At 47.2% G+C, this 24737-nt stretch overlaps 1 protein-coding gene across 1 annotated transcript in view; it reads left to right on the forward strand.

The window, feature by feature from the left end:
* Positions 1–451: 451 nt before the first annotated feature.
* Positions 452–24737, forward strand: part of LOC147729104 (uncharacterized) — a 366822-nt gene continuing 342536 nt past the window's right edge. Inside the window, exon 1 of the mRNA XM_086959794.1 lies at positions 452–479. Within this exon, the coding sequence (XP_086815920.1) occupies positions 452–479 (28 nt within the window). The remainder of the gene's footprint in view (positions 480–24737) is intronic.

Consider the following 24737-nt stretch of genomic DNA (forward strand, 5'->3'; position numbering starts at 1 on the left):
ATAATTGACATAAACTTGAAAAGGGTTAGTGCATCAACCCCCAAATGTGTCATGTTCTAATATTAACAGGAAATGTCAATGTATGCATAGGTGTTTGTAAAGCAGTTTACAAGGGGAGTCCTGAGATTTTGTTTTTAAATTCCTACAATTGAGAAAAGCATTCGTGTGTGGCAAGACTTATTCACTGCTTAATTTGAGCCGGTGGTTGCAGGTGGGGCCAACCAACACTCATTTATTATTTAGCATTTTTAAATTATTTTTGCTCAACAAAGTTTGATTCAGAGGAAGCGAGAGAAAAACATTAAGGGGGAAAGAGAAAGACAGAATAACACTGATAGAGGGAAAAAGCAGGGATGAGAAATAGTCTGCTAGAGTGAGATAAAGAGACAGGCAGTGTGTATACCAACCTTTGATAGCGCCGGCCACGGACTTTTGAACAAAACTTTGGGCCATGCAGAAGCCAATTGTTCACGAACAAGGTAAGTTTTAATCTAGCGCTATTTCTTTATATTCATTTGCTGCAGCATTCGTGTATGTCGCTTTCAACTTCACCTGGGTGGCACATGGATTCCTACAATTAAAATGAATACGGTTACTACTTTCCCACAGTACAGATCTTTTATTAAAGTTTTGCATGTAACACAAATCCCGTAAAGTATTGCATTGATTTATTTACATTAAAAAAGCCTGCACCATAGCGCAAAAGCCGCGGATGCGCATGCACAACCCTTAAACTTAAGCCCTGGTGTTAGGGGACCTGCTATGAGACCCATAAAACATATGCAAGGTGACCTAAGTCGGATTACCAGCTCCAGTACTTACGTCATCCAATATGGCCTCTGCTTCTTCATCTATCTTCCCCGGAAACTTGATCCTCATATAGTTGAGGGCAACAAGGGTCTGCTTTGTCAGTTAATTTTCGTCCTGTGAGGCAGAAACCTCTCGCTCTACAAAAGAAAAACAATCTTCTGAGGAGAGTGAGGATTAGCCTTGCAGCAGCATCTTGTTAGAGATGTTTAACATGCTCATAACCTCATGATAGAATTTAAATGAAGCAACATTATTCCACATGTGTGCAGCCTGCTTTTTATTCGAGCTCTAGGCATCCTCACAAACGTTGGGGTAGATTTACTACTTCTGGTGCATCCCTGCTAATCAGTAGGAATGCACCAGAAGAGTTGCAATGCATCTGCCCACCCGTGCGCTACCACTGATGCGCCGCTAGGCATCCTCACAAACATAGGGATAGATTTACTACTTCTGGTGCATCTCTGCTAATCAGTAGGAATGCACCAGAAGAGTTGCAATGCATCTGCCCACGTGCGCCACCACTGATGCGCCGCATTTACAATGCGGCGCACCGTGGCGCATGGATGGGCAGATGCGTGTCACATCCCCTGTCGGAAAGGCGGCGCATTGCTGGAGTTGCTTCAAACAAGAGCAGTGTTTTGATGCAGCATGGCCTTAAAAGTGACTGAGTGAAATCTTGTTGATGTTATTAGGCGTTCCTGCGCCGGAACACCCACCCCCCCCTCCCGCCGGAATCTCCCAGATGCGTCACGTTGTAAATACCCAGCAGCATGGCACTGGCTTTGCGCCACCGCTGCATCACAAAAGTGATGCAGTGGCGGCGTAAAAGAGGCGCAAGGGGCTTGTAAATCTACCCCAATATCTTTAGCAACAAGTTCCGTCATGAAATCACTTCGCTCCTCTGGGTTTTCATCAGTACCTACGCTGCTGTGCCAAATGAATGTGTTTCAGATTAAATGCATTGATTGATTGAGTCATTGACCTACCTGTGATATTTCAATTATGCACTGCTGTTTTACCAGCAGCTGTGCTTTTAACCACGAAGAAGAAACCAGCATTTGAATGCTATTGTGGCTCCTCGTGCTTTAGCTGCAATCATCTTGAGCTAAAACGTGGGTGCCGTGATTGCTTCAAACATAAGGAAATAGAACCAATCGTGGCACTGCACTTTAGCTTAAGATATTTACAACCAAAGCACGAGGGCTGCCATAGTAACCAAAGTAAATAAAGAGAGAAAATGGCGGCAGCATGTCTATTTTTCTCTTTATTTACTTTGGTTACAATTGCAGCACTCGCGCTAACTGTAAATATCTTAAGCTAAAAGTTTAAAAGTAAAGAAATAAAAAAAGAAATTTTATTTATTTACTTGTAAAGCAATCGCAGCACCAGTGCTTTAGCTTAAGATGTTTAAAGTTAGAGCACGAGTGTGACGATTTTAACTGAAGTAAATAAAGATAAAGAAAATATGACCAACGTAAATAAAGGAAAAAAATATATTTGCAGCGCGCATGGCATACTGAATGTTAGCAAGGCATGTCGTTGTGCCTGTAGGAACAGAAACTCAATGAATAAAATAGTGCTTCTAAGACTGAATAAGACTGGCTGTGTAACAACTGAAGTAAAGGGCCTCGAGCCATGGGAAGTTACTAATGAAGACAAGGCAGTGCTAAGGAGGGGCTAACAAGACCATTAACCAATCAGAAGCCTACATTTATGAAGGACAAATACACAAGCCAATGACAAATATGGGCAGAGAGTGGGCTGGTCTTCTCTTCCATCCTCTACTACAGCAGTCTCGCGGAGGAGTGCATGCACGCTGACTCAAGCTTGACCTAAAAACACGTTTTGTATTTCAATCTAATGCCATCTTTGGCCAACATTATGTTTAAATTCAACAGACAGCACAGAAACTGTTGTTTCATACAGCTGCGAGTAGCTCTGGGCCCACTTGCTGCCAGGCCTATTGGCAGACTACTGGGCTACATAGTAAATTAAATCAATATTGCAAATTGAAATCAAAACATGGTGAAAATGTAGTGACCTGTGCAACATGTTTCCTTTATAAAAGAAGTAAAAATACTTAAAAAGAAACAACTAGACCCCTACTGAAACTACAGTCCACCTATGACATTAAATCTAAAAAAAAGCGATTAAATCTAGGTGCATGGCCTCAATCAATCAAACAACACCAGATTTCCCAACTTACTTGTAAAATCTCAAATTCAAAGTCCTCAGATCGAATGGTATATTATGCAGCAGACACAAAGAGTGATCCTTCCATCTCCATATCCAAATGAAAAGTGACCAGGAGATGGACAAAGCAATGGGAGGAGCCTTCTGGACAGGAACAGGAAGTTGGAGACTCTGGGGCACTTCCTTCCACTTGAAAAAAAGTAAAAAAAGAAAAAGGACTCCTTGCACATAAAAACTATAGCCAAATGTCAATTTAAGGAGATTTTTTATTCCATATAGTCCTTTCGAGAAGTTTTTGATGCTGCTCGGGGAGAAAACCTTTTCCAGATTGCAGTAGATCCTGCGTGTTCAGGATCCCGTTTGGCACAAACCTCGCTGGACCTCCGCTGGTGCGCGCAAATGACATGTTGGCGACTGCAATCTCTTGTGGGACCATGCAGGTGCCTACACAAATCTTGTGGAGCTTGTGAACGGCTCGGAAATAGCGTTGGCGATTGCGGGCACCTGGCAAGTCACTACAGCATGAGCGAAAACGCATTTCGGGTGCCCCAACTAAAAAAAAAATCAGCTTTGTTGCGAAGGACGGAGTATACTGGCAACTCTGTGTTCTACGTGGAACACCGAGTTGCCAAAACTCTGCAAATCCGGCAAACAGAGTGGACTTTTAAGGCCAGGCTAAGTACAGATACGTGTTACAGTTGCCTACAAAAATTGTGAGAGTTTCTTATTTTTGGTTTGACTTACTCTCGACCTGTTATCCTTACATCTAGAGCTTTGACATGATTTGTGTGGTACTTTGTATTTTGCAACCAAAGTTCTATTCGTCCTGATGAAGACCCCATATGATTCTCTATAACGTCAATATTTGGGGGTTTCAAAATCTGAACGTCACATTCTGTTTAGAATGATCTATCTAATTTGGGTGTAACTTATTTAGTACATATTGTATATATTAAATGCAGTTTGAAGTGTTATATTTTTGGCTCATCTTTCTGCACCTGCCCTGCACTGTCACTTGGAGCACCTATTTTGCTTAAGCTAGTTGTGTATATAATTTGGACATGACAAATACAGAGACAGATTTGAATTATTGATGAATTAATGGTGATTTGGCTTATTACATGTGTCAAAAATGATTTTTAATTAACACTTGAATGAATACTAGGGAGCTTTGTTCTTTGATGACTGTATTACCCATATTCCTTGGAATATTCGGTGCCCAGTGACTTAGGTGAATGGTTCAAAATGGATGCATCAGATCATCGTTTGTTGTGACTTGATGGATGCAGTTCTTTGTTATCCGTCATGAGTACACTTACTGCTCAACTGTTCATGATGTCCCATCTAGAAGGTCTGGTTGTAGCTGAGCTCAGGAGCTCTCAGCTTAGAAAGCACGTATGAATTTATAAGCCCTTACTGCAGAATTCCTTGTGTATCCAGCAGTTTTCAGGCAACAATAAAAATGTGAAGAGTACTCTGGGTATTAATGTTCCTGCTGGAGAGAGATCAGAGTTTTGTCTAGTGGTAGTTTTGCTGTATATAAAGTAGCGTAGAGGGTTAATATGTCCGCTGAAAGGAAAGTCTACAATAGAGATCATAGAACTGTATTTTATATGGATAGGTCAGTTATGTTTTCCCCTAGTTTTTTATTATCCTATTGTCCCTGAAATGTGTGCTTTTGGGTAGAAATACATTCTTTTTTTTGATAACCAACTTTATTGATTTTTGTAAGAGACATTTGTAAAAAAAACAGGAGGCCAACAGCAAGTTCAGAGCTCAGCGCATATGAGAAACACAGTGTCCGTATGGCTTTACGTGAACTTGATAAACAATAAGAAGCAGCGTAGCATCCACCACACCCCACAAGTGACCAAAGAGAGCAATAGTCCTCTTTCAACACCACCCATTTACCCAACACCTTACTATATTTTCTTGGATAGCCCCTGGCCTCGTACAGGGGACGCCCCTGCGCCGTGCACCAGTCCACTCCCCTACGCCACTGTGACATGGCGGGTGCGGTCAAGCTCAGCCAGTTCACCGCAATGTCTCTCTTGGCCACCATCATGGCTGTATTCAGAAAAAGTTTGATGGCTCTAGAGCCATCCAGCCCTTCAGTGATTCCCAGGAGTACATTCGTTAGGTTCGAAGGCCTAGGACCTCGGTAAGTTCCTCCAACGATTCCCAAAAGCGTGTGATCACATTTCAAAGCCATACCATGTGAAAGAAATCAGCCTGTGGATGGTTACAGCATGGCCAAGATGCCCCGGTGGAGCCCTGCATGGTGGAGGTGCAGCTGTGTGAGATAAGCGGCATGTAAGTAGTATATTTGAACCAGGCGAAGCCGCGCTGAGGCTGTAATTGGTCTGGGGGCCATTAGCGCATCCCTCCAATCATCATCCAAGGACCCAAGCCATCCCTCCCATCTGTCTCTGTCTCTGGGTTGTGATAGTGTATTGGGGGTATTATTCGTAAGGGAGGGGTAGATACTTATAATCCCCCTTTTCCCCAAGTTGCCAGTCATAACCTGGGGTACTGGCGGGCTGTATTTGGGTATAGACGTACCAACTTGGACAAGCGAGTAAAGAGCGTGGCACAACTGCAGGTAGTGGTAAAACTGGGAGGTATGCAGGGAATATGTGTGTTGAAGGTCCTGAAAGGTACACATATTATCCGTCTTCCAAAACATCTCCCAGCTGTGAGATCTCAATTAGATCCCATGCTCTGAAACCAGAGAGACAGGCGACCTCCCGGAGCTGGGCGTCTCGCCAAAAGTGAGGTGCATTGAGTCAGTTTACCCGACCAGTGAGTGTGGTGCAGCGAGGCCCGCCAGGCCAGGAGTACCCCACGTGTGACCTCGGGCAGGGTTCTGAGGACAGCGTTTTCGTATAATATCCCCTGAATGGTAGGCAGACCTAAAGTGTGTAGTTCCAATCAACCACTGTTGAACCAGTCATGCAGAGTAAGGAGCTGAGTGGCTAAATAATATAAGGGCAAAGGTTCGTCATCCCCAGACCATCGTCAAAGGGCAGGATCCGGCACTGAGTGAGGGCCAGGATCCGACCCCACCCCCCCACAGGAACTTGACGGCCAGGCTGTCCATCTCCCGGAACCACGCACACGAGAAGGGAAGGGGTGTGTTCTGAAGCATGTAGAGGAGCCTAGGTAATATCATTTTGAAGAGGGCTATTCTGCCCATTGGGTTCAGTGGCAGTGATTGCCATTGGAGGTGGTCAGCCCAAGCCTTCTTCACTAGGAGAGTGATGTTGAGTGCCCAGGCAAGGTCTGGGAGGAGGGCTAGCCAGATCCCTTGAAGGACTATTGGCAAAGGGGTATTGTGGACTGTCATTCAAAGCACTTCCTCGAGAGATGCAGTGGGACCAGGACGGACTTGGTGGAGTTCAACTGAAGGCCGGAGGTCTGTTCGAAGAGGCCCAGTGCCCGGAGGCACCGGGGTCCCGATTGCGCAGGCTCTGCCAGGTATGGGAGGGCGTCGTCCAAGAAGAGAGCGATTTTGTCCTCCTCTAGTCCAGGCCATTTCCACCCCATAATCCGCTCGCCCAAGTGTATGAAACACGGCAAGGGCGCTGTTGCCAAAGCAAAGAGGAGGGGCAAGAGGGGGCATCCCTGCCTCATACCCTTTCTGATGGGGAAGGACTGCAATAGCGCTCCGTTGACCAATACTTGGACCCTCAGCCAGCAATACATGTCTTCACTAATTTGCAGAAGGTTGCCCCAAATCCCATTTCCGTCAACACTGCATTTAGGTACCACCAGTCCACTGAATCAAAAGCCATCTGGAAGTCAACGAGAAGGAGGGACAAATATAGAGTCAAGCGACGGTGGTTCGCCAGGGCAAGGTGGAGGCGCCTAAGGCTGTATCAGGTGCCCCGCGATGGCATAAAGCCGCATTGGTCAGGATGAACTAGTGTGGTCAGCTTGGTTGTATGCGATTGGCCAAGATGGAGGCAAGCACCTACAGATCTGAATTGATTAGCAAAATAGGATGGTGTGGAACGAGCCTTTCTCAGCCGCCTCCGCGTACAGCTCAAGGAGGTGTGGGGCCAGCGAGTCACAATAGGTTGCGTAAAACTCCTGTGGGATTCCAGCTGGCTCCGGGGTCTTACCGGGAGCCATGCGAGAAATTGTCTTGTAGACCCCCTCTGAGGTGATCGGGAGAACCAGCACCTTTGCCTCAGGTTCACTAAGTCGCGGGAGAGGAATCTGTTCTCAACGGAGCAGAACTGAAAGTGAGAGAGTGGGGGGCTGCTCGGTGTAGAGGGTGGCGTAATATACAGCGAAGCATTGGCCCACTGCCACCGGGGACTGCTGGACCTCACCATCAGGGGATAGCACTTCAGGGAAGATGAGGTTGGCCATCGGGTATGTGGACAGCCAATGGAGGAGCTTCCCATTCTTGTCCCCCCACCTGTAAGCTCGCGCCACCGAGGGCCGCCATAACAGTCTGGCAGCCTCCAGGGAGGTCTGCCGGATCTCCTCTCGCAGGAATGCCAGTCTCCTGTCCGGGGCCTTGGTCTGTTCTTTGGGCGGCTGACCTTCCATCAGGGTGGCTTGATCTTCTAGGAGAGTGATTCTGGAGACCTGTGCGGTTTGTTTAAGCTTAAGCTGGCCCTTGGTGAAACCGCGAATGGTGGCCTTACCGGCCTCCCACAGGATACCAGGGGAGGGAACGGAGCCGTGGTTGGCAGTGAAGTAGTGGTGGAGCTTGCTGCCATCTGAGTCATGAAAGTCTTGGTCCTGGAGAAACCAGGCATTCAGTCTCCAAATCAGGGGGAAGGACTCCGGGAGATCATCCACTCACATCGTCACAGGCGAGTGGTCGGATATACCTCTGGGGAGTATGGTCACCTCTGCAATCATCCGGCAATCTAGGGCCGGCATAAAAAGGTAGTCGAGTCATGCATGGGTGTGGTGAGCTGCCGAGGTGTGGGTGTAGTGTCGGGCTATGGGGTGCCACAGTCTCCAGGCGTTGCAGACCCCCAGTGCGGTCGCCCAATCGATAAAAGCTTGGCTTGGGAAAGCCTCGAGGTTGAGGAGTCCCCAGCCGCATTTAGGGCAGGGCCCATGACGCGTTAAAGTCCCCCCCCCCCTATAATGGTCATACCTGGAGGTAGGGCGGCTATCAACCCCGCAAGTCTTGAATGTGGGAGCCATCAACGACGGTGGAGACTATACAGACATCAGGATCAGGACTCCGTCCCCTCCAGGATGACGTAGGTACCCTGAGGATCCACCATAACCTTATGGAGAGAGAATGGGAGAGCACAGCGCCCAAGAACGGCAACAATTCTTGATCCGCTAGCAAAGCTCCATACCAGACCCGATCGTAGCTGTAACGTGCCAGGAAGGGGCACTTATTGCCTATCAGCTGGGTTTCTTGGAGTAGCAGTACATCAATAGTGTGGCGCTGTGCATATCGCAGGAACGCTGTTCACTTGACCCTATCTAGCAGCCCGTTGACTTTCCAGGACATTACGTAAGTGACCCCCTCCCTGCGTGGATGTCGGTCATGGGGGCTGCGAGTGCAGGAGGAAACATCCTGAGTGAGATATAGGCGTGGGCGAGATGTGCCGCCCAAGCGAGGCACCGGGGGATACCCTGCAGGGCTGACAGTGGGCGTGCTCTCTATGCTGGTGCTCAAGGAAGCAAGTGTGATGTACGATATGTGACAACGAAGAGTCGGGACAACAAACTCTGCTGTGTGTGTAGTCATTGTGCTGTTGGTCAGGGATGCTAGTGTAGCGAACAGTGTGTGACAAAGAAAAACTGGGACAACAGTCCTCCCCTACCCCAATCCCTCCCCCTCCCTATTCTTCAAAAATTGTGCAAGTGCCGAGCCCCACTGCATTCCACCTCATAAACTAAGTCCCCATTGTCATGATGGTAGTCTGCTCCTATGCCCTTTGACCCTGTGCCATGCAGAGCCTGCCTAGCCATTCCATGCTGTAAAACACATATGAAAATGCGAACAAGTCCCAATGTCCCCCTCCCACGGGCAAATGAACTGCAGCAGTGCATACGGTTAAGCCCTCCCCGAGCTTGTGTCAGAATGTGCACAGCCTCCCCTACAGCCCAAACAGAGCTGCACAACTTCTCAGAAGGGTGTGACATCCAGGCCAAGCCCAACCAATAGTTCAAGACATTCAAACTTGGAGGTGCCCCGCTAGGTGGGGCCTATGCTCCCGAGGGCCCAGTCTATCTATAATGTCTAGTGTCCCTTTACTGGGATGCATGACAACATAAGTTCTTTGCCTCCATGAAGAGAATGCCCTCCATCAGGTCATAATATATGTACCATAATAACCCCTAATAATTAAGACTCTTCTATATTTGAGTTCCTGTTTCATCCAGAGTCCTGCAAGGATAGAGCTGTGTCCAGGATTGTGTCAGGAATCTCTTTTTCCGAGAGGTGGAGTGCCGCCGGAGCATGTACAGATTCCGTACCCTGCACCACGAATGGCAATGGGGAGGCTCCAGGTTCCTGGGTCTCCACCTGCATGGTTTCATCCTCAGCCATGGTGATTCTCTGTTGACTCGGTGGGTCGTTATCCATAGAACGTTTTCCACTGTGAGCACCCCTCGTCCTGCGGGGGTCCGGGTTCCCCACCTGCTTCGGTCCCCTCGCCGCTCCCGGGAGGAAGAGCATCCCCGGGGATCTCCAGCCACTCCCAGACCTGCTCAGGGGTTTCAAAGATGTGGCACTTCCCCAGTGTGATCACCTTCAGTTCTGTGAGCTTCTGCTTGACTCTGAGGAAAGTTTTTCATTGCTCCTGGACCTGTCTAATATAATCAGGGTATATGGATACTTACTTTACTGTTGTCGTAGCATGGGTCTGGGGCATCCCTTGCTGCACGCATGATGCAGTCGCTATCTTGGTAATTAAGGATTTTTACAATTATTGCCCTAGGGGGAGCCCCAAAGGGTGGGGGGGGGCAAGGCCCTGTGCATCCTCTCCACCAGGAGCATGTTCAAGAGGCCCCTGGGGCAAAGCTTAACTCACATCCAATGTTCCAAAAAGGATTCTGTCTTGCCCTCTTTGGCCCTGTCAGGTATTCCCAGGACCCTGATGTTACTCCGGCGGGCGCTGCCCTCTGCCTCTTCAGCCCTTCGCTCCAGCGCTCCGGTAGAATTAGACAACTGTGTTACCTGTAGCTTTAGCAAGGCCACCTCTCCTTTATAACTGCACAATGTACCCCATAGCCTCTGAGACTTTATATGCAACTTTACATAGACTAATTTGCATGTAGCCAGGTTCTGAGCTGGGATGGTGCAGTGAGCTAAAAAACGGTGATGGATCAAGCCCTGGTCTTTGGACTGGGTAAGACTGGTCTGCTTAATTCAGACACTCTGTCCATCACCACCCCCTTTTCTGAAGCGTTTTGTTCACCATAAGCGTGGAAGGGTATACTCAGATGTGATTCCCTTGTTCACTGCACCATCAGGATTCAAGCAAGCCGGGCCGAAGACGGCTGTAATGCCAGAAACCGGTCCCCGGAAGCTTGTTTCCTTTCCAGTATAAGAATTGGCTTGGTAGTTTGGTCTGCCCTGTTCCCATGATGCACTGGGCCAGGGACAGACTAATTTGCATGTAGCCAGGTTCTGAGCTGGGATGGTGCAGTGAGCTAAAAAACGGTGATGGATCAAGCCCTGATCTTTGGACTGGGTAGGAGTGGTCTGCTTAATTCAGACACTCTGTCCATCACCACCCCCTTTTCTGAATCGATTCATCAAGCGTCAGGCTCCTCACCATGAGTCCAAGGACTCGCCTCCTGGCTCGGCAGGCAGAGATTTTCCCCCTCCTTTCTACACCACCGCGGATTGTTCCCAGGGGCAGTGACTCATAGGAATGTGGGAGTCCAATTGGGGCCTGTAGTATTAGGGAGGCCTCCAAGAGCGTGTCCCCAGGTTGGTCGGCCAGCAGTTTTTGGTGGGGTCGCGGCAGGCAGTCTCTCAAAATTCCCCCCAGGAGCACCTCAGGGAGACCCCTCGCTAGCTGTTACTCCTGCTCACCTCCAAGGGCCCCAGGGGGTCTGCTGCCACAGCGTGGAACATCCGCACTCAGGCCGCAGGTAGACAGTGAGGCCCCGCTGCCTAGGAGCATCTGCTTCCAGCCGTGGACCGCATATGCCCCCAATCAGGGGGAATATGCCACGCTGCCTATGACTCAGTCCATGTAGGGGGTTGGGCAGTAGACCCAATCGCCGGATCTGCAGCTCAGTTTCCCGGCAGCTCCGCCGGGCCTCAGAGCTGCCTGGGATCGACAGAGCACAGTCCACCAGGCGCCAGGGAGCACCTGCAGCAAAGGCCTCTGCTCTGATCAGGTCACGGCGTCACTTCACATCAACCAGACGTAGTTCAGTGCCCTCCAGTCCAGGGATCACCAGCTGCCACGCTGGGTCACTGATACCACCCCGGCTATGGACGCAGTGTTTCCCCCGGCCGCGGACCTCTCACCTGGAACGTGGGATTCGGGGCTCCACTGCGGCTATGCTGGACGGGAGAAACCGCTGGGTGCCTCGTCTGGGATAAAGGGGCACCCCGTTGCACTAGGCAGCTCTGTGGGGCACTCTTAGCGTGGATGGAGGCAGCTCCAAATCCAGACCCGCCGCCTGCAAAGAGCCACAACCAGGCACCAGGCAGGTCACGCAGACCTCGCCCCAACAGAGTCTCTGTCCCCCGGTGAGTGTGAGTTACAGCTCTTCTTCTTTGCCAGGCAGGGCACCCAGGTGAGGGGGCACCGGAGGAAGGCAGATGGCACCCTAGGGCACCCCAAGACAAGATATTGGCAGGATTATCTGATGGGGCCGGCCGGGAGACTAGAGAGCTCAGGTCCTGTCGGCCTTATTGCTCAGCCATTCCCCATAATAAACTGTTATTTTTAATTTGTTTTAAAAGTTACAAAATATATACTTATAAAATATATACATATATCAATAATTATTTAAAATATAAAAAAAACCTTATATGCTAAATTAAAACAAATTATTAAAACTTACATTTCCAAATACAGTCAGTGCAACAGTAGGGTAAGTGTTGGATAGCGGTGGGGTAAAGATTACTATTCCTACTCTAAATAATGCAACAGTAGGAAAAGTTTTGGATAGCGGAGGAGTAAAAAGTACTATTCCCACTCCAAAGAGTGCAACAGTAGGGAAAGTGTTGGATAGCAGAGGTGTCAACATTACTATTCACACTCCAAAGAGTGCAGCAGTAGGGAAAGTGTTGGATAGCGAAGGGTTAAAAATTACTATTCCCACTCCAGTCAGTGCAACAATGGGGGAAGTGTTGGATAGTGGAGGAATAAAAATTAATATTCCAACTCCAGTGAGTGCAACAATAGGGAAAGTGTTGGATAGCGGAGGGGTAAATATTACTAGTCCCACTCTAATGAGTGCAACAGTAGGGAAAGAGTTGGATAGCGAAGGGGTAAAAATTACTATTCACTCTCAAACAGTTCAAACAAAAATAAAAGACATTAAAAATGATAAGAAATCATTAAAATAAATCAATTAAATAGATTAAATATATAAAAAGCAAACATATTATAATATTAATTACATATAAAAAAACTACAAATATAGAATATAAAATAAATGTATAAACAAAACAAGAGAATATTTACAAACACATACATTAATTAATAAATAAATGTATTTGCTACCCTATAACACCACACCAATAACAAAACATTTCAACATTTTTTATTTTGAAAAAATCTCCATAATTAACATAATTAATAATGAATTAAAAAATATTAATTAAAAAAACTAACAAACATTGACTACACACACTTGAACACTATAATATCCACAACACACATCTAAATTAGACTCTAAAATAATAAAATACAAATAAAACTTAGTTTCAAATTAAAAACTATTAATATTAACAACTAATAATAAAGTAATCAAAATGTATTTAATACCCACCCTTTAACCCTTTAAAAGTAAAAACAACAGACAAACAAACAATTACACAAAATGTATATCAAATAACAAACATGAATTAAAAATGATATATTAATTAATTACAAATTATGTCCCACCCTTCACTCCTCTAAACACCAAAACACACAACTAAAATTAATTACACAATTACCATAATTAAATAGCAATTAATTCAAATTAATTAACATCCAATTATTAATTCATCAATTAAAAATGAATTACTTCCCACCCTTAACACCTATAAATACCACAACACACACCTAACATTAATTACACAATTACCATAATTAATTGCCCATTGATTAGTTAAAATGAATTACTAACCAATTATTAGGTCATAAATAAAAAATAAATTACTTCCCACCCTTTACACCTACAAACACCACAACACACACCTAAAATTAAACGCACAATTACCTTTAATAATTACCAATTCATTAAAATTAATTAACAACCAATTATAGATTAATTATTAATAAATTACTTCACACATTTAACACTAACGTCTCAATTAAACAAATAACAATAAAAAAAGAATCAATAAATGTAATATAATTAAAATTACTTCCTGCCCTATTTCCCTAAAAACCCACAACCCGCTACGAAACTAAAAACACAAAATTCAAATAAAAAAATAATAATAACTACAAAAAATGTAACACATATATTAAAAATACAAACAATTCTTCTACAAAAAACTAACATATAAAATATATACTGGGGGAGGAGCTACATGGGCATCCAAGATGGTCGCGTGAGCAGAGAGCTCCCGAGACCCGCGCCGCCCTTCTTTATATATCCTGCAATTATCCTGATCACTTCGACGGGCTTTTGAAGTGCTACTCTCACTGATGCTGGCGATTCTTTTTTGGTCGAAATCGGACCTCGGGGACCATCTTTCTGTCGCCTTCAACTCTCTGGCCTGCCCACGGACGCAACCGGGGTCTCGGCTGCCTACTATGGCCGAGCTGTAATGCAACAACAACGGCTGCCTGGCATCTGGCCCACCGGTGGTGTACCACTTTCACTTTCGGTTTCCGGCCTCATTGTCTCTGTCTCCTCCTACTCTGTCTTCGCCTGCTGCCCTCACAGTGCACACTTTCCATCCTTGGGCTGGCAAGGAGGCCTGCAGTATTCCCTCTCCGGATTGCACTTCGGAGTTTCTGGACTCTTCTCCGTCCCACTGCCCCCTTTGGGTTCTCGGCCGTCACCGACTGCAACATGACGACAAAACCCGAGGTCGAAAAGCGCAGGAAGACTGTAACCCGGGGGGGGGGTCGATCCAGTCCAATATGATCGAACGCTACACCCAGCCGAGAGGCTCCCCCGGTGTCACCAGCGTGGGCGCTGAAGGACCTCAAACGGACATGTCGTCTTCCTCTGAAGTATCGCTCCAAGACCTATTGGCTGCCATCTCTGGACTTAAGGCCGATATGAGTCAGCAATACGAAGCCATCGTGTCCAAGATAGACACGGTGGCTGTGGATGTTACTCTTATTCGAGCCGATCTAGCCAAAACGAACGAGAGAGTGAAGGCACTAGACCTGAAGGCGTCGAGCCTGGTGACTGACATGGCGGAGGCACAGTCTGAGATTGGGAATCTGCGTTCCTCGCATGATCTGCTGCTTAAACGTATGGAGGACTACGACAACAGGGCCAGGCGGAACAATATACGCCTAGTTGGAGTGCCGGAAAGTGATGGTGCTGCCTCGATCGACTTATTGGTCGAAGAACTTATCGTTGCTAAACTTGCTCCGGTTGGACTCAGTAAGTTCTTTGCCGTAGAGCGTGCCTATCGTTTCCCAGGAGGACAAGTGAAACCAGGAGGCCCGCCGAGGCCTATCATCGCAAGGCTATTTCACTATCGAGACAGAGACGCTATCCTGCAGGCCGCCCGTAAACACGGCCCGTTGAAATATGACAATAACTCTATCTCCATCTATCCTGATTTCACTCCCCAAGTGCAACGACAACGGTCTGGGTTTCTCGGAGTGAAACGTCGCCTGAGGGACCGGGGACTGAAGTATGCCATGTTGTTTCCAGCCCGACTGCGGATTGAGTTCAGAGAACGTGCCTACTTTTTTGATCAGCCGGAGCGTGCTGCCGACTGGTTAGACTCGTTGCCGACAGATGACTCTGAGAGCGGTGGCCCTGGTGGTGCGGAAGGTGGTGCAACGGCCCAGGAGTAATATGGGCCCCCGGAGGTCCGAATTGAGACCACGTACTGTACAGAGTAACTTAACTGTGTGTTCAATGTTTATGCCCGTGGCGGTGCGGGAACGGGTGATTTCTCCCTTCCTCCTCGGGGGGTTCTTTGTGTAGATCAGATGGGGCGACAGGCACACTACAGTTGGGGGTGGCTTTTTAGTCAGCAGGGGTGCAGGGAGGGGGGTGTTGTAACGGGTTTCTGTTTGGGGGCTGGTTCCTGGGGACTTGGTTGTGTTTCGTTTTGTTTGTTGTGTTTCATTTTTCATGGTATTTCACTGATTGCAATTATTCCGAACTTGGTGTTGTGGAGGGGGGTTGGGGTGGATTGCCTTTGCTGCGATGGGGGGGGGGGTGAAATGCGGGTTCTTTCTTGGAACGTCAACGGGTTGGGTGACAGGATAAAGCGGGGCATTGTGTTACAATTTTTGAGGCGCCATGCCCCTGATGTTGTGTTCCTTCAGGAAACCCACTTAATCGGTAATGCTTGTAAGGCCCTTGACCGCCGGGGTTACCGCCTGGTCGCCCATGCTGGCTTCACCTCTGGGTCCCGGGGAGTGGGTATCATGGTGAAGTCCTCCCTAGCTCTTGCTATTGACGAAGTTATACTTGACGACCGCGGGCGGTATGCTGCTGTCTCCGGGAGGTGGGAGGGCAAACAAATTGTGCTGGTTGCTGTTTATATTCCCCCGGGACTGCAGGCTACCACCTATGCCGATCTTGGCAGGACTCTTCTTGGCCTTCCTGATGGATTGTTAATCATGGGCGGGGACTTCAACTCTGTTATGTCTGGTGACTGTGATCGGCTTCCCCCTAGAGTCCTGCTGCCTTCCCAGATGTGGCTCAATGAGATGGCTGATACTTTTGGCCTGGTCGATGTTTGGCGCTCACTACACCCTTCACTCCTGCAGTATACTTTTCACTCTGGTGTGCATGGCAGCCTCTCTCGTATAGATTACTTTTTTATGTTAGCCTCCACTCTGTCCGGGAGGTACGACATCTTCCCCGGGGTATCTCTGACCATTCCCCCTTGATGATTAAGATTTCGGTGGGTGGTCCACTTGGTAACAGGATCCCCCCGGTCCCTTCCTGGCATTTCCGAAGCCCCCGGCTCCGCTCAGATTTGGTGAAGGCAATTGATTGTTACTTTGATGAGAATGTGGGCTCGGTCACCTCCCCCTCTGTTCTTTGGGAGGCCTTCAAGACGGTTATCAGGGGTTCCGCTCTATCACTCATTGCTGCTGAGCGTAGGGTAAAGAGGGAGGCTGTTCTGGCCCTTGAAACTGAGATCACTGCGCTTGAAAGTGAGCTGGGTGGGGATGACACGCCTGCATTGTTACACACTTTGGAACTAAAACAAGCTGACTACAAGGCTTGTGTCACTGATGCTGCTAAGTTGATGCGAGAGAATCAATTAGGCCGACTGTATGATGTGGGTGACAAAGCTAGCAAGCTCCTGGCATGGCTGGATAAGGCTGAACGGGCGAGTCGTGTTGTGCCTGTCATTGTTCGCGAATCCGGTGAGAGTGTCTCCGACCCTGGTGAAATTGTTGATTGCTTTGTGGATCACTTCCGGAGGGTTTATAAGCCCGTTAGTGATCAGGATGAGGCTGATTCCAGGCTGCTACTGCGAGATATAGCCCTGCCTACTGTTTCGGAGGAAGATGGTCTTGTCCTGGAGGCCCCCTTTACCGTCGATGAGATTGCCCTTGCTATCCGATCGTTACGCTCGGGAAAGGCGATGGGCCCAAATGGGTTGCCCATCGAACTTTACAAACTTTGTCCAGACAAAATGGCCGCCCATCTGCGCAACATGTTTCTCGAGGCGGTTGAGGCTGGAAGCCTCCCCCTCGAGCAGCGCCTAGCTACCATAGTGGTCATTCATAAGGATGGCAAGCCTCGTGACCGCTGCACCTCCTACCGCCCCATCTCTCTGCTGAACGCGGAACCTAAAATCCTGGCCAAGGTTCTGGCCAATCGGTTGCTGAAGGTGATATGCGACTTGATCCATCCGGATCAATCCGGTTTCATCCCGCATAGGAACACGGCCCTTAACCTGCGTAGGCTCCACAGTGTTCTCGCGAGGGCTCACACTCTCGCCGAGCCGGCAGTGGTCGCCTCGTTGGACGCCACTATGGCCTTCGACACTATCGAATGGCCCTACCTTTGGGCGGCCCTCGCTAAGTTTGGCTTTGGTCCTAATTTCATCGCATGGGTCAGGCTCCTTTACGAACGACCATTGGCTCAAGTAGTGGTAAATGGTAGATGCTCTGACCCCTTCCCATTAGGCCGTGGCACTCGTCAGGGCTGTCCGCTCTCCCCGCTTCTATTTGCATTGGCGCTTGAGCCCCTTGCTGCGTGGCTTCGGTGGGAACCCTCTATTAAGGGGATCCGGTGGTCTCCAGATCTTGAGGATCGTGTCTCCTTGTACGCTGATGACATCCTTCTCTATCTTACCTCCCCTCAAAAGTCGCTTAACGTCCTCTTCGATGTTCTTACGTCCTTCGGTAAGAACTCGGGATTAGTCATCAACTGGACCAAGTCCTGTGTTTACGTTATAGCCGGGGCATTGCCACCTCTGCCTCGCAGGTTCCCCATATTGGTAGAGACTGACGGCTTCAAATATTTGGGGATCTATGTCTCTACGGTCTCTTCGGTCCGCTATGAGCGGAACTTGTATGCTCCGCTCCGCAGACTCAAGCAGGACGTGCGACGGTGGCGTGAATTGCCTCTATCCCCATTGGGCCGAGCGGCACTCTTCAAAATTTTTATTTATTTTTATTTATTTCTGAATTTGTATAGCGCCTGGTTACACTGTCAGTGTGTCCCCGCGCTGTCTGAAGAGTCAGTTGCTCCGTCAGTCAGAACAAGACGGGCTAATCTTTAGGAAAGAGGAATGTTTTAAGTTTCCTGCGGAAGATGAGCTCTGATGTTTCCACTCTTAAGCTCAGGGGGAGAGAGTTCCATTTGTGTGCCGCCAAAGTACGAAAGGATCTACCTCCCAAAATGATGTCGCTCCCCCGATTTCTTTACGCCCTGCAGAATTTTTTCGATCCTGTCCCTGCTCGCTACTTCCGTGAGGTTGAGAGTTTACAGCGACAACTGATTTGGGATGGTCGTGCCCGTATTGCCTTGTCCAAGCTCACCCTCTCATGGTACGACGGTGGTATTGCGTTGCCAGATATTAGACGCTATTACTGGGCCTCGCACCTGAGCGCTATCAACCATGCGACGTACTCATCGGAACCTGCCCCCGCCTTTGCTTTGGATAAACTATTACTGCCCGGTGGCAACTTTAATAGGGCTCTGTACTCAAAGTCACCCTTTCTACTCCTTACAGGCCCGACGAAGTGTGCAGTGCGGGCATGGACAGATGCCACTGTGGCCACGGGCTGGGGTGGTAAGCTGACGCGTATGACGCCACTGTATGACTCGGATCGGTTGGGTAATCTGTGGAAGACAAAAGGATTTGAGAAATGGGACATGATTGGGATCAGTAAGGTGGAGGATCTGTGGGCACGGGGCGCTGTGAAATCCTTCGAGGTATTGAAACTGGGATACCGGCTAGATGATAGGGAGCACTTCCGGTATATGCAGGTTCGACATGCCTTGTCCTCCGTCTTTCCCTCTGGTACCGATATCCCGCAGTCCTCCCCTTTGGAGGATCGTGTTTTAGATGGCCATGTCCCCGATAGCACTATTTCCTTAATCTATAAAAAGCTTGTCAATAACAGGGCTGACCAACTTGAGAAACTTCGTGCTTCCTGGACGGCTGACGGGCTCGAACTCGACGACAAAGACTGGCAGTCAGCTGTATCCTCCCCTAAGGAGGTGGCTATCCCGGCTCGGCTTCGTTTTGTCCAGCTGAAGATCCTCCACCGTGTGTATCTGACCGGAGTGCGTCTGGTACGAATGGGTTTGGTTTCGGATGGACGGTGCAGGCGTGGATGTGGTATGGATGGTACCTTCCTTCATGTTCTGTGGGAATGCCCGATGATTGCGGCCTTTTGGTCTAGAGTGCATGATGTTATGGGTCGTGTCACCGGGATCCCCCTCCTTCCCGAAGCACGACGTTGCCTGCTCAATGTGTGGGAACCTTCGGATTGCAATGCTGTCCAGACACTTTGGGTTACGTTGGGCAACATGGTCGCTAAGAGAGATATAGCGCAGCTCTGGGGCTCCCCTAGATTACCATTGCTCAGTGCCTGGAAAGAGAACATGGACTGGTGCATGTTCCGAGAGAAAACTGTATATGAGGCACGGGGGCGTCCCAAGAAATGGTCCAGGGTCTGGGCTCAGTGGAATTCGTACCGCGGAGACATTTGCTCCCCCCCACTTGACTATGAGGTTCCTCTCCCCTCTTCTCCATGATTGACGTTCCGTTTCCAATTTCCAGTATAGCCTTTGCTTTCTCCCTCGTGCTCGCCCCCCCCTCGCCATATGCGTTCCTTTATTTATTAGTGTCCTTCCCCCCCCCCCCCTCCTGCGACCCTTGCCAGTATGATACCATGTGTTTGTGTGTGGTTGTTCCTTTCGACAAAATCATAAAATTAAACCTTCTTTCATCCTATGTGATATGGTGCTATGTTCCATTTAACAATGTAGACTCGATAGATTGCTTTAACAACGTACTGTCTCCACATTTCCTTTTCAACCATCCGTTTATGTCATAGCGGCCGGCCCCACGGGGTTGTAGGCAGACGCTGTGTATTGTGCATTTATAAATAAAGGTTTTAAAAAAAAATATATATATATATATATATACTAAAATGCATAACACTAATAAACACATGATATTTTTCACAAATATGTTTTTGCAAACGATATTTAACACTTCGATATTTTTAAAATCAATATTACTTACCTTAAATCGATATTCTTGATCACGATATTCTTGCTGTCGATATTTCTGAACCACGATATTTACAACTCGTTTTTGTGCAACTCAATATTTTGTATTCGATATTGTCTCTGCACCGTTTGAGACCTGTGAGCTGTAACTGAATTGGGATTTTGGGGTTGAGTATGAAATGTAACTTTCAATATCCCATGTTTACATGAGGGTAAGACAAGTCCTACTGCATTAACTGTGATCCACTTATTAAAAATGTAGGTTTATGTGGTGTACCTGTGTATCTTTATGCAGAAAGGAACTTGAGGAGGGTTAAGAAAAGTGATGAGCGAATCGATGAAAAGTAACACAAGTACAAGCATGTTGTGGGAATATGAATATAAAATAATGTACAGTAAAGAAATCAGCAAGAAAATGCCTCTTTTTGTATGGTCACCCTCATTTTTTTCTGGACTGACACTACTGGTTTTTTGACACTGCACACTGGGGCACTGCGAACCAGGCCCCTATGCATGTGCTCTAACCAGTGGTCAAAGTGGGCGGGATCGGAAGGGCACAGCGTGCCCTTCTTTAGTTTCCCAGAGTCCGTTCCCTCACTTTCTTATTTTAAACATGCCTCCCGGATGGCAGAAATCACCAAGGCAATTAATTAATGCTCAGCTTTTGGGGACGAGGGAATGGGAAGAGAAGGAAAAGGATTCTGTCTTTTCCTTCGTGCCCAGAGAAGACAAGGACAGTGTCCAGTTCTCCTGCCTGTGCAGCTGCCCCCCCCCCTTTCTTTGTTCCCCCTCTTCCCTCTCTGTCTCACTCCTCCTCATTTAGTGAAACCGAGACTTCAAGAAAAAGGTATTACCTTCTCTTTCATCCTTTCGTTTATTTGCTCCCCTGTGGAATGGATCTAAAAAAAACCACTTGCTGGAAACGTCGTCTTTTTCTGACATTTTTCAATTTCCAAGTGCAGCCTCGGGGTGGAGAGAAATAAAACATTCAAAATATGAAAACTAACCAACTAACTAAAGCAAGACAGAGTGGTTGCAAGGTGGCCAGATTGACTTATTCACACCTAAACACATTAGCGCCACTTTACGGTGTTTACCAGTGATGCGCTATTTTTGTTTTCTCGTCTCTCTTCAAACAACAATGTTTTCCCTGGATGGGAAAGTGCACTATTCCTAGAGGTAGTGAAATGCCCACTTGATGGATGAATTGGAAAACAAAATGTGCACAGTGTCTGTGTGTTCACAAATGTGGTCTTTTTAGACCATACTGCTTACGTTTTGTAAGGAAATAAACAATGGGCATTGAAACAGGTCCCTTCGGGGCCCTGTAGTCATGGCCTTAGCTTTTCAGGCAAAAGCACTCACTAATTTTTGAATAATGAATGTAAAAAACAAAGGTAACCATGTTGTTCCTGCTTACATTTCACATGCTCTACTTAATCTTGCATTCCTTATGAGTGTTTGCTTTATCTAAGATATTGGTAAAAATAATTTAGGTAGGTTATTACTCTTGTCTACTGCTTAATTTGAATTGAGTCCCATCCAGGTGTTTACAGCGAGTCAGTGCAGTGCACGTTTCTCTCAATAGGGCAGTATGGTGTTCAGTGGGGGACAGGATGTGGCACTATAGTGAGAGCTGCTGAATTTGGAACTGGGAAACCAGGTTCAGCCTTCATGACCAGACCACCAGACCACTCCCCTTGAGGGAGCACATTCCCATGCTAGACTTAAAAAGGCCCACAATATCTTAAAGGCCCTGGTTTCTTAGCACCAGCAGGTGGATCCTAGCAGTGGCAAGTGTGGGTTAACCTTGAAGGCATGTCCCTCACAATCATTCTGAAGTTCACCTCCAGTCTTGCAGGCAGGCCTATGAATCAGCACACTAAAGAGTGACAGTGACTCTGTCACTGAGGTCACAGGACCCTTGAGAAGGGAAGTGTGGCCACACCAGGTGCTGACCAGCCGCTGTCCGTGCAGACAACAGCAGAGTGGCAGAGGGGGGGATTTCCTGGGACAATGCAGTAGGAAAATTAAATAAATAATTTTCCCTCGGCATCATCCCTCAAAGTCCCCCCTTACCCGGCCCCACCGCCGTTACCTGCAGGGACCACGGCTGGCGCTGACTTCAAGTGGGGGTGTCGTGTTTGCAAGTATAATATGGTTTTAAAAGCACTTGCTGCCTCCATCAATTTTGGGCAACAATAAAAGTGTCATGATAACTTCAGTGATTCATGTTCTTAGTAGAGAGAGATGGTGTTTTGTCAAGTGGACGTTTTGAATTTTGGAAAGAAGCGCAGAGTGAGGTGCCGGGTTTTTAGGAACTCGGTGGTGCCAGGGGATAACACCCGAAGACCTCTGAGTTCTCCCTGTTCCGGACCACAGAAACATGGAGTCTTCTAGGTGAAGTCAGAGATCGAATTTTATTGGCTGCAACCAAGTAACAAGCGTCCTAGAAGTACAACAGCACGGGATGTAAGTTCTCAAGAGACTGTTCGTTTTTACAGAACTAGCCTTCTCCTTTTATACAAAATATTACACTTCAGGCAAGAATTCTTTGTTTTATGATGCAACCATATACATATTTGTTCAACAAAAGAAAAAGCAAAGTCATGACGGTAAACCCATATTTTAGATGTCCAGTTTGTGATAGATGACCCAGCCCGGCCCAGAACTACCATCAGATATCGATGAAACCCTAATAAAATCGGGCACCTCCTCATCGTAAAACTGGCTATAAACAAGATACAGGGACAGGTGTATGTGTGTGGATAACATGGTTTGTATGTAGTGAATGGTTTATGGCATGTTGTGCCTTGATGCTATCTTACTCGGCCACTGGGCGAGGGACTTTCCAAACTGGTTTGGCTGGAGGCAGTGGAGTCAGCTCGGCCAGGTCATGGGGAAGTCAGCTAAGGTGGACGTGTCCTTTCAGATCAAACTCAGCCTTAATCAATTGACTATATGAGGGCAAGCTCTACTTTTGGCCCTTTTTCCGAAGACGAGGTTAGCAAAGCCATGTCAGAAATCAAATCAGGCTCGCCAGGGGTTGTTTGTCCATACTATATCTTTTCTCAATTAACACCTATAATTTGCCCAGCAGTTACAAAAGTTCTTAATCCGTCCCTGGAGCAAGCTGTATTCCCAGAAGTTTGGAAAAATTCAGCTGTAATTCCATTACTAAAAATGCTGGCGCGGATATAAACGATCCAGCCAATTACCGTCCCATTTCACAGCTTCCATTTCTATCTAAGGTTTTAGAAAGATTGGTAACAAAACAGCTGTCAAGTTTCCTGGAAATCAATAACCTACTAGACGTCTCACAAACTGGTTTTAGATCAAATAACAGTACGGAGACAACACTCTTGGCTGTGATGGACGATATTCGAATGCAGGTTGATAAAGGCAAAACGGTCGCCCTGATATTACTTAATTTATCAGCGGCGTTTGATACCGTTTCTCACAAACTGCTAATACATATGCTAGCCGCAAAAGGAATACAAGGTAAAGCCCTGAATTGGCTGGAGTCTTTTCTAGCGAATAGATCCCAGTCCATCTGTTTACGTAACTTTACCTCTACTCCTCGGAAGATCAAATATGGGGTGCCTCAAGGAGCAATATTGAGCCCAACATTGTTCAATGTATATGTTTCCTCATTGGCGTCGATAGGCAAGAAATGGGGCATCAATATCTGCTCTTACGCTGAAGATACTCAGCTGATGGTAACCCTAAATGGTGTAAATGACGCCAAAAACAGACTGCATAACTGCTTGTCAGAGCTATCCAATTGGATGCATAGCCACTATTTGAAACTAAATGCTGACAAGTCAGAAATCCTCCTTTTCGGCGGAGCAAAACAGCTTTGGGATAATTCTTGGTGGCCAAATACCTTAGGCACTCCACCAAATCCAACCTCGTCTGCTAGAAACTTGGGAATCCAGATGGACACTACTCTATCTATGAAACACTATGTCACCACAATATGTGGCAAAGGAGTTGCCATACTAAAAATGTTGAAACAGGTCTTTCCCTGGATTCCACTGGAATGCAGACAGATCCTAGTCCAGTCGCTACTAGTTAGCAGGCTGGACTATGGTAATTCGCTATTTGTTGGTATGTCGGACTATTTATTTTCAAAACTACAATTGGTCCAGAATGCTGCAGCTAAGGCTGTCTGCAACAAAAGAAAGTATGATTCAGCTACCAACTGCTTGAGAGCCTTACACTGGCTGCGTATGAGACAAAGAGCCTCTTTCAAAATGCTATGCATTGCCCATAAAACTTTACACAATACTGGCCCTTACATTCTGCGGAATAGAATTAAGCTCTATGCTCCAGCGCGGAACTTACGTTCACAAGCCTCAGCCAAAGCAGCCACCACACGGATCAAGTTATCCAGGATGGGTGGACGCGCCTTTTCGCACATTGCGGCCAAATGTTGGAATGATCTGCCCATCGACCTCCGACTTACGGAATGTTACCCTATCTTTAAGAAAAAATTAAAAACTGCATTATTCCCCGTATCAGAATAAACAGTGGTCTCTGGTAATTGCACATGGTTTACTGCTTAATATTGCAGCGCCGTGATATCCTGGTTGGATGAATGTTGCGCTTTATAAGTACACATAACAATAACAACAATAGCCACAAGATGGATGCCGTTCACAAAATGGAGTCCGAGGGTTTGGAACGGAAATCACGATTTAATGGTGATA

The sequence above is a fragment of the Lissotriton vulgaris genome, chromosome 2_2 (assembly GCF_964263255.1).
Source record: "Lissotriton vulgaris chromosome 2_2, aLisVul1.2, whole genome shotgun sequence".
Taxonomy (NCBI): domain Eukaryota; kingdom Metazoa; phylum Chordata; class Amphibia; order Caudata; family Salamandridae; genus Lissotriton; species Lissotriton vulgaris.